Source organism: Lemur catta, chromosome 1, assembly GCF_020740605.2.
Source record: "Lemur catta isolate mLemCat1 chromosome 1, mLemCat1.pri, whole genome shotgun sequence".
Lineage (NCBI taxonomy): Eukaryota > Metazoa > Chordata > Mammalia > Primates > Lemuridae > Lemur > Lemur catta.
Genome location: NC_059128.1, coordinates 12,445,111 through 12,456,352, shown reverse-complemented (window position 1 = coordinate 12,456,352; position 11,242 = coordinate 12,445,111). Strand labels below are relative to the sequence as shown.

The 11,242-nt window shown below is 36.8% G+C and overlaps 1 protein-coding gene across 2 annotated transcripts in view; it reads right to left on the bottom strand.

Annotated features, from left to right (window-relative positions):
* Nucleotides 1–4,299: 4,299 nt before the first annotated feature.
* Nucleotides 4,300–11,242, bottom strand: part of RPS6KA5 (ribosomal protein S6 kinase A5) — a 144,988-nt gene continuing 138,045 nt past the window's right edge. For both annotated transcript variants that reach the window (XM_045561970.1, XM_045561971.1), the window contains 3 exons: nucleotides 9,036–9,195; nucleotides 7,479–7,642; nucleotides 4,300–6,134 (listed from right to left, as the gene is read on the bottom strand). In XM_045561970.1, coding sequence (XP_045417926.1) covers nucleotides 5,895–6,134; nucleotides 7,479–7,642; nucleotides 9,036–9,195 — 564 coding nt within the window. In that variant the 3' untranslated portion in view covers nucleotides 4,300–5,894. The remainder of the gene's footprint in view (nucleotides 6,135–7,478; nucleotides 7,643–9,035; nucleotides 9,196–11,242) is intronic.

Here is an 11,242-nt window from a genome sequence, read left to right as displayed (position 1 = left end):
ACCTGTTACAACATAGATAAATTTCACAGACATAATGCTGATCAAATTAAACTGGACACAAAAGACTCAATGATCCCATTTATAGGAAGGTTAAGAACAGTGACAGAAATCAGAATAGTGGTTATGTCTGAATATTGACTGGGAGCCTCATTTTGCTCTGGGTGATTGTTACATCGGTGTTTACATATGTAAAAATTCATAGAGCTGTACACTAAAGGTCTGTGCACTGTACCTGTCACCTCAGAATAAAATTTTAAATATGATCACTACCTATATATAGTCTTAGTGCTCCGTTTGGACTGGTTTCCTTGGCCATAGAATGTCAGTGGTCTGGGCAGTGGGCAGCAGGAAAAGCTGGGGAAGGAGCGAGGAAACAGAGAGGAGAAAGTTATTACACAGGCCTCCTAGAAGAAAATAATCACTTTACAAAGCCTATGTAGACATGTTAAGTTCCTTCACCCACACAGTAGACAAAATGTTTTTTTAAAGAGATTTGTCTATATGGCCATTGAAATAGCGTTTTCGTAAAATAGCTTTCTCTATGTTCAGAGCAAACATTTGTATCTCAGAGACGTGAGGCTACTCACTTTCTCACACAGCATGATTATGTCCTTATTCCTAGTAATTATCATCCCAAACTTTTCGCTGTCCCAATCATTCTTTATTTCTCTGATCTTAATTACAATCTGTAAATGTTAGCTGATATATGGATACATTAAGAAGCAGTGAGTAAAATACCAGCATAGGGCTACATTAATGAGTGTGGACATACAATGGAAAAATCAGAGAAAATGATGCAAGAAAAAGTACATGTACTGAGTATGGAGTCAACTGATGTAGTTAAGGAAGACATTGAATCATCTAGTAAGATAAATTCTTATCTTTATGTAAAGCTGTGGAAGAACAGTTACATAGATTATTGAAGTTTAGATTATTTTTAACAAGTTTTCAATTTCATACCTAAGGATACATGCTATTTTTAACAGTATACTGGCTATACATTAAAATGACAGTCTTTTAAAAATTTCTCTATGTGTATATGTGGTTTCTTCTTTTTAAAAATTCATGCCTATAAAGTTTTTAGGGATATTATCAAAAATTTCAGTACTAAAGAATTAACTTTTTATGTGATACAGCACGCTTATAATTCCCTTCTTATTCATCAAAAATGTCAAATTCCTCAATCTTACTGGATTCTAAAACAAAGCAAACAAGATAAACAATGATTTTCTAATCTATCTATAAGCAGAAATGCCAGAAAATAAAGCTATAGTATTACATTCACACAACTTAAATTTCCTTTTCTAAATCACGACATTTCTTTTTTGTCCTTTGTTTCCTTCTTTTTCTTTTTTAGTATAAGGGAATTTAAAACATAAATGAAAAGAAAAAAACTTTAATAAGGGTAGGAACAAGAATGAAACTGGATTTTTTTAGTAAAGAGACAAATTTTATAAAACCATACAAATTGAAAGTGTTATGCAAAGGAAAATAATAATGGAAACAACATAATGCTAAGTATTACCCCAGTTTCCTGTGCTCTGAAGAACAGCTGCTATATTCAATACTAACATTACTTATCTCAAGCACTCAATGCCACATGATAACCCAAGCAACACTATAAGTAGAAAAATACTACAAAATGTCCTTCCACTTAACCCAGCAGAAATATACCAGGAAAACTAAGCCTAATGAATAACTATAAATAATCTTGTCTTTTAATACAAGTGTCCTTCTAAATACAAAATATCAGCATTCTGCCATGTGGTCAGAAATGATAATGGAAAGGAAATGACTGGCAATAAACATTTCCTATTTTGCACTAGTATGAAGACGCCAGGACACATGAATTCAGCCACTTTAGTTTCTTACTCCTTTTCAGCCTAATAGTAGAAAAATATTAAAGTACTGGCACTTGCTTAGTTCACAGATTCATGAAATAGATGGACAACAGCCTTGAGTAGGGTAAGCATTTGGAACAGTAATCAACTATTTAATTATATCATGGGGAGCTGGGCCCACAACGAAAAGGGCTCAGAAGAAATATCTTGAAAGCTCAAAAATAAGCAACGCTGAACACAAGCACTAAGTGAGACTGACGAAATATTCTTAAGATGCTTCCCCTTGAAAATATACTCCTTCTTCCCATAAAACCAAAAGTTAAATAACTACTCTTAAGGAAAATATTCTCTGTAGAGAATGTCACAATTTAGAGTGAAGTTATTTAATGAGACAGTGAACAAAACCTTCATGTTGGCTGTAGCGGCTATTTTCTTTAGGTAGAGTATACTTAAATTTGTTTAATACCTACTTTTCTGTTAATCTTATGTTTTTTAGCCATTCTTGAGTTTTACAAAGTCTCATTTAAATTTAAATTTCAAATTTAATTCCAAATTTCAGTAGAGCCTGCTACATTAATTTTAGTGCCACACAAAGGTATCAACTGATGACAGACACTCATGTGGGGATATAATTAATGAAAAGACCAGAAATTGGGGTATTACAGAGTCAGATATTTGAAAGGCCAAAACTCATAGAATTTTAAGATATTTCACTATGTTATAATAATTCATCTACAAGGCAATTACTCTGACAGAATGTAAGTGGCATATCAGAATTTAACTTATTTACTTAGATCTTAAGGAATATTAGAAGTGTTATCACACAAACACCCAAACTGTGCTATTATTATTGGTCACTGGGAGAACACCCAAGTACTCAGGTGGTGTGAGGCACAAATAAACCCAATAATTTGGAAATTTTCACCATTGTAGGTATCTTGTTCTTAATAAATATGACAACAACAGGTATCTGCAATGGGGGCAAGGTGGATAAGTAGATAATAAATTGTATGCCTTTCTGAAATACTGTATTTGAGAACATAAAAAATGAAGTGAGATACAAAAGGGATTTCCTTTTTAAAAACAAAAGTCATTGCTATCCTAGTAGGCTTCTTTAAAATAACTTACCTTATATTTAAAATGTAGCCATTTACATACTTAAGAAATCAGTAATCTAAAAAAAAAAATTAAAAGTCATTTTTTCATGGAATGAAATAAATCTGTGGCTCCAAGACAGACAAGCATGTTGAAATTAATTCAGAAGACTGATTTTCTATTCTAGTAATTCAATGGTTTTTTATATTATAGAGGTTTGGAAGAATTAACGATTTTCAAATAGCTAATTTAACTCATTCAGCCACAAGATCTGGCACAGTAATTAGAAGAAAGTGACTTCTCTTCATTTCTCTCATCTATTGCCTTCCTTTTCTTATTCTTGCCCCTCAATTAGTCATATATAGTTACAAATATATGAATCAAGATTATGCTGATATGAAAATTACATACAATACAATCAATAAGGAAAGAAGGGAGGTGGTGATTTTGGCTCTATCCCCAAGATTAATGTCATAAAAAGAACTGAATGTATACATTTGTTTTTCTTAGATCTACTTTTACTTTACTCCTAATGCCAAAAAAAAGAGCCCTTTCATTTAATATTTTTATATGAAGTAGTTTTTATTGTTTATTTTTGATGTGACCAAATGAAAGCTCTGTAAATTTTAAAGTGCAATGGATTGCATACTAACAGAGGACCTGCGTGCAACTTAACTGCTGAAAACCTAGCATCAAGTGCTGTCTTTTTGGTATTTATAAGTAGGATGAGGATGAAGATATTTGACCAGCGTGCAACAGTGAGTGTTTGCTAAGGTCTTTTCAAAAGCCCATTCTAGATTATTAAGGCAGGCTCATCAAGTGATGGAGAGCCTTCTCTTTCCTTCCTCCTCTTAACGCCCACCGCCTTTCTACCCATTTCATTGTCTGTTAAGTCCTCTAGAAGAAGAGGTAAGGGAAATCAATGACGATGAAATCTACTCATTTCCAACATTCACAAAGAATCAATCACATCGTAATCATTAGGGCTCACTGACCATTTTCTGGATTATCTTCTATTAGCAGCATAGTCCCTTTACTTTACTGTACTTTACAATTAGTACTTTCTACCAGGATGCACAGTTTTAAAAAGGACTTAACTTACAAATTTCCAAATATATCCAATGTAAACATAAATGGACATTATCTTAATTATTATAAATGTGTGCCTGATGGAATCCCATTTTGGGAGTTAGCAAGAATTTGGTGATAATTCACAAAGAATTCCCCGTCATTACCAGGAATGACTGCAAGCTGGGGTACAAAATTGTCACTGACTCAGTGAGAACCATGGAGCCACGTGGGCCAATGAAAAGTACAAACGTTATTCCCAATAACCACTGTAGACAAAAATGTGAACAGGAAAATATTTTGAAAATATTTTAATATTTGCCATTTTTTGCCTGTGCTATTAATATATACATTGATTTAGTAATAAATATACTACTATCACAGAGTGCAATATTTTTAGTATTCATAACTGGTTGAAATTAATGCTATCACCTCAAGAATAAATAAATATCATGTCCAAATTCCAAACTAATGCTCAAGAGGTTATTATTAACAAAAACTGTAAAATAAACATGTTGGGCATTAACTTTTTAAGCATTACCTGTAAACATAGCAAAAATCATTTTCCTCAGTCTTGACATTTCAATGTGGTGGCTTCAAAAGGAAAATGTAACATACAAATTCTATCACTTAATTTTTTTGCATAGGGAATGAATTATATTTTAAAATGCAGCAATCTTTCAATAAAATGTCTTCATCACATAGCACTTGTTTTCTGTATGAACTCAGAACTTTTGAGCAATAAAAGTGCTCTGCATAAGTTTATAAAATATGCTTTCTGGATTTAAAATTTAACAGAAAAATTTCCAAACAAGTCATAGGTACGTTTCTAAAATATTATGTACATAATATATGACTACAGGAGGCAATTCCTCACTGTAGCACAACACAGTGTACAAATATGAAGCACAGTGTTTAGTATAATTTCCCTTTAGGTTTTCCACATATCGGTGCATAAGAAGCTGACTATATTATGCAACACGCCCCATTCTACTTGTTGCATACAAAGTAGAAGAGGGATGTGAGGACAAATTTAAAGCAGATAAAGAAAAAAATGCCAAAAATACAGTACATATGCTTTAAATAGTACACTTTATAAAATGGTTTGCTCTATTCACACTCTTTTATAAAGTGCAGTATTACTTAAAACAGAGAGACATGTACCTTAATATTTTGCAATAACCATTAAAACAAATTGTTAGGAAAGAGCAGTGCAAAATTAAAAACACATGTAGCTTAGCATGCAACTCAGATGGATCCCAAATACAGAGTATGGGACCTTAAGTTCTTTTACCTTTTCTTTTTACTTTTTAGAAAAAGATTAATAATATCAGGTTATCATCATATGTAACCATAAAATAAAAATAAGTTAAAATCTTCTCTTAAGAAATAAGTATATGCCGCACATAAAATTCATTACAGAATCTTTTCTGAAAACAGACCTTCTTCTCTGATAAATCATTGTTTGAAGGATACAAATCTCTAAAAACCCTACATTGTCCACAAGGCAAAACAAAGGGTATCATCATAGTACGACTCAACTCTTGGTGGCAGACATCTGAAAAACCTGTGACTTCTTTTGTAAGCAGCTCAACTCCAACTCTAATTAAATTTACAGAAACCTTTGTTCTGTCAAGAATAGTCCTGTTGGCATCATGCTAGGTCACTAAAAAGTATAACATGTGCTCTATTCACAGTAACATTCTCTGTCCAGTGTATTTGGACAAGGATCACCAAACAGGTTTTCCTGAAAAAAATTCAGTAAGAGGCAGATTCCAACGAGACCAAGGGGACACATTTTTAAAAGCACAAAACATTGCCTCAGGCATATGCTGAGGGAAATAAAGGTGCAATGGATTACTGATTACATTCCTACCGTTCCTATATTACTCAGTCCGCGAACTGGAAGAGGGTCTCTGGGTTATTGCTGTCCGCAGGATTGCTGGGCTGCAGTGTCTTGGTGGGCGTGGTTTTACCGTGAGAATGAGAGGAAGAAGAGTGAGAACTCTCACTGGAGCTGCTGCGCGTCTCCGTACTGGTGCTAGTCTTTTTCATTTTCCTTCTCTTAGCCAAAGGGGCCTTATCGACATTTTGAAGGCAAAACCCCTCTCTCTTGTATTTGTTAAAGGCCTAGCGAAGAAAAAAAAGGGAATCTCAGTAAAGGTAGAAGCAGTGAAGTTTTCTTAGCAGTTATGCCTTATAGCAGAAGACCACTTTCCATTGGCAACAGCAGCTCTAAGTTGTTTTGGGAAAGATCTTAAAGCCTTTATATCCAAGCCTCCTGGTAGGGTAGTGAAGTTCATGGGAAAAGACTTCTGGCGGCTTTGTTTAAATTAAACCAGCCAGGTTGTCCAGGAGTCATAATTTTAATAAACCTTTTGAAGAAGTTAGCGCTACATCCCAATAAGAAACCGTGGACTGACTGGAAGTTTTTGAAGAACATTAGTAATCTGTATCAACCCCTCTGCTCCATTACTTTTACTTGTACTGTGTCTAAGATTTAAAATTCTGACTACAAAATCCCAACACAGAGCAGGCTTGATCCATTATGGGTCCTTGCTCTCCACTTCCAATTCAATGTCACTTGGGTGTGTCTTAGACACTTAACATACACAGAGAAGCTCAGCTCTACAAAGTCACCCTGGCCTCCTCCTCACTGCAGCCTGTCTTTATTCTCCTCGGCCTCAGGCTTGGGCAATGCTGTAGTTCCCCCTGACAACCATGCATCATGTGTCTCTGAGAAGACGTGGGTCATCTGGTACAAACTCTTGTAATTAATCTCTCCACCACCTCAACATTTCCTAGTTTATTAATTTTTTAATCCATTCTACAGATGAAGCAGCACCTCCTTTCTCAAATCCCCAGGTAATTTTATTTCTCCCTAACTCATCTTATCCTATACCATATGCTAATAACCTTTACGTATTTGCATCTGCTTGGCACAAACGTGCATAATCCACAGTTACTGCCGTGTAGTCTCAGCCTTTCAAATACATAATCTGTATTTAACACCAATGAACTTGCGTCCTGTCCCTCAGTCTCTAGAATGTGTTATGCACTAAATGGTTGTGGAATGAATGGACTTACTCTCCTTTGCCTTAGTTCCTAATGTTTACTTACAGTTTTTAAAGAAAATGATTTAGTTTATTTGAGAGGAAAAAAAAAGTTCTATTATACATGTTGCTTTCATTACTTACTCAAAATTTTCAACTGTTCAAATAGCAGACTAATGTCTCATCTCACAAACTCTTTCTAAATATCAAATAAGTATTTTGTGGGTTAGCACAAGTCCTTCAAGTACTTTCTGTTTATAAAGTGTTTATATCAAGAAGCAATTTACAAAAACATACTAAAATTATAAAGACATATTGTTTTAAATGTAAACTAAGAATATGTCTCTAAGGCTACAGAGTAAGAACATCTGATTCTGACTCCTGTTCTAAGCATCCGACAGTGCCGAGCACAGGGCCTCACATGGAAGGTCGCTTTCACACACGTATGCACGGCAGCTCCTGCAGATCCCAGAATGTCTGGCGTCATCAGAGGATTTGAGGACAGCTGACTGCCATCTTGAAGCCACTCATTGTACCTCAAGCCAGACATTTTAAGCCTTTTATTTGGATCAACTGTGAGAAGTCCTGTGGGAATAAATATTTTTTATTTTATGATTTGTATTTTAAACATGGTTTAAAAACAACTTCAGACATAAATCTGACTTATGTTCACATGACATGATGGTTTATATAAGGCTTCAACCTCCTACAAAGATAGTTACATTTTCATATATATTTAAAACTTCTAGTGAATACTAGATTCTAATGATAGAGTCACAACAGCCTATTTCTAGGAGGTTGTAGGCTAATTGGCTTTTCAATCAGGAGAAAATAACCACCCAAAACAAAGACTACCACTGCTGATTTGCTAAGCTCCAAATGAACAAAGAGCACCCGGGTCTACTTCACTCTTGCTCCCAACATTTACTGGCCGCATTCTACAAGTCAGCGAGTGTAGTGGCACTAGACATGTGGAGATGGAGACTCAGAGAGGAGCTATTGGGAGATACACAGACAAAAACTCAGCTATTACAGCATCAGGGACAAGTGCAATAGCGAACTCCACGAGCACACTGTGTTAGCAGGCCCAGGGGAAGGGCTCAGCCTAGGGAGTGTGCGTCCTGGAAGGTTTCTAGGAGATGAGTTCCGGAGGATGAGGAGAAGTTGGCTAGATGAAGAGCAGTGCTCCTGGGATTAAGAAGAGAATGTGTAAAGACAGGGAGGAATAGGAAAGCTTGGCACATTTGAGGAGTTCAAATATTCTGCCATAGCAGAGGTAGGGAGACGAGGAAGCAGAGGCAGGAGGGGCCAGGTCACGAAGGGCTTTGAATGCTGAATGCTAGGCTAAGGAGTCGGATCCGAAGCTAACAGATTCTCCAAAGCATTTTTAACAGAGAAGAGTGATAATCACATCTGGATACTGGAAAGGTCACTCTATTGATAGATGATAGACAGGTAAGTCAGAGGAAGTGAGACAAGATGAAAGGATGTTGCAGGATTTTAGGAGAGAAATGGTGACAAGAATGAAGACAAGGGCATGTGAATGGGAAGGAGGGGACAGTGAGAGCCTGCAGGACTCAGACAGCAGCTGCGCACAGCGAGGCAGGTGCAGGTGTCAAGGTGGCACCTAGGTTTCTGTTCTGGTGATCTGGCTTCCTGGCAGTGCCACTGCCCCAAAGAGGGGAGAGAGGCAGAGGAGCATCTTTAGGGAAAAGGACAGTAAAAAGTACAGGTTTGTTTTAGACGTGTTTGAGGTGCCAGTGGGAGCCCATGCCAGCTCACGCTGGGCCATGTGGGTAAGATCACTGAGTGAGTGCTCCCACAAGAAGAAAAGTAGGCTGGAGCGAACAGCTGGGAAATCTTTTAGAACACACATGGATTCCCTGAGGAATTAGCACACAAAAACATATGTAATGAGTGTGATTCCACTTCGCCCACTGCACATCCCATAAAATGTAAAATTTCATTAGATTCTTACCTTGGATCAAATCTTTAGCCTCTTGGGATACATTCTTCCAGGCTTCTCCTTCAAAGGAGAAATCTCCCTTTTTAATTTTCTTCATGATTTCCTCTGCACTGGTACATGTCAAACTTCTGTCATGAGACTGGAAGGGAACCTGCCCTGACAACATTGTGTACTATCACGGGAAAAAAGTAGCAAAATGGAATGACTGCCAACATCACTGTCAAAGCCACCCTAGTAATCCCATCACTAATTTAATCAGCATAATTTACCAACTACTACTAGTATTATTGGGTTTACAAGATCACATGATTTCTATCACTGAAGCAACCAATGTATTTCAAAGAGTTGTAAATAAAGTGGCATGGCTTATGATACCAAGATTTAAAATCATTTTTATAACTATTCAGAGCAATAAGAACAAAAAAGGAACAATCAACTGCTTCAGAAAATATGGTAAACAGAAAATTGAGACTCAGAAGAACAATTTTTTCTATTCATTTTCACACATCCTTTCCCCAGACATGTAACTATGGCTAAGGACTTCTAAAATGTTTTAGATAGGCCTTCTTATTTTGTTCATAATTACTCCTGTATTTATTTTATTTTTTCTCACTATTGATTACACATAATGAATTATAATTCATACTTTAGGAGAAGCCACCTATTTTCACTACAGCCCTATGTTTGAAAATTTATGTTTTAAGGTTTTTCACCTTTAAAATGTCAACAGAAAAACAAACAAGCTGGGGTTTGTCTTTATAGCAAAGACTGGATTTTAGAAAAGTGATCCCTTAAAATTCTCCAGGGTGATTTTCAGTCTTGTAGGGACGGCAGGCTGGTTATCAGTGGTGGTGGGCTGGCTGGTGGTAAGTAACTGGTCTCTGTGCAGACCAGAGAGAAACAAAGGGCAGCATCGCTCAACAGGGCAAGAAGGTGGGAGGGTGGGTGTCAGCAGGAGCCTGGGCTGAGGGGGGAAGCCAGTTCACCATGGCGGTTTGTTAGGAAGGGACACAGAGCGGGCAGTCTCCATTTCAATCCTGGCCCTAATTAGGAGATATGGAAGCCATGGAGACACTCCAGTGTTCTAGAAGCAATATGCCATCTTTCTTGGCCGGCTATGTGTCTGACAAGCAGGCTAACTCTTGTGATGGCAAGACAGTTAAGGTAGTTCTTACACACTGGCTCCCAGAAAAGATGGAAATTCCCAGACAGGCTAAAAAAAACACAACAAACATAAAAAGGACAACCAGGAGGCCCGATAAGGTGACAGTAAGCAAAACCTGAGTGAGAAGGATGGAGAATGCAGGAATGAGACCAAGTCAGAGAAGAAGGAAAAACCTGACACCTCTAAAGTTACCAGAGACTAGGAGGCTTTGGGCAAATTTGGACTTTCCGAAAAAGAAAATTGTGCCTAGGAAGAATAAAACTATATTTATAAGAATGCAGAGTTTGAAACTGGAAGAAAACAAGAAGAAACCTTAGTTCCTAATTTGTAGCGACCAACAAGGAAGATATTCGTTCTAAGGAGGGAAACCTAGAATGTCTGAAGAACAAAGACAAAACATCTTTAGAAAAAGCTAAAACCTCCTGAAATCCTTGATGTGGAATGAAGGCCACAACCAGGTCTGAGTGAGCCAGGCCACAGGCTAGGGGGTGACTGTCCAAGAGCACATGGCAATGGTCTCCTAACTGATGCCACGGCCTCCGCTGCCCCTCTTCCTTCGCCTTCCCTCCTTCCCCCTTTGTGAACTCCCTCAACTTTATTTACATGGGAATGTCTTAATTTTCCCCTCACTTTTGAAAGATAGCTTTGCCAGATACAGGATCCTTGGTTGGCAGTTTTTTTTTTTCTTTTCCTGCTTTCCACTGCCTTCTGGCCTTCAGAGTTTCTGGTGAGAAACCTACTGATGATCTAGTCGAAAGCTCCCTTTTATGTGATGAGTTGCTTCTTTCCTGCTGCTTTCAAGGTTCTCTTTTAAAAGTTTGATTATAATGTTTCTCAGTGTGGGTCTCTTTCAGTTACTCTTACTTGGAGTTTGCTGAGTTTCTTAGATGTTTATATAATTTATTTATTTATAAATTCTAAAATTTACATAAACACAGAAGTTTTTATCTAAATTTAAAGTTATATAAACAGAGATTTTTATCTAAGGTTTTCATCAAATTTGGAAAGTTTTCAGCCAGAACTTAGAATATTTCTTAAAATATTCTTTCTGCCC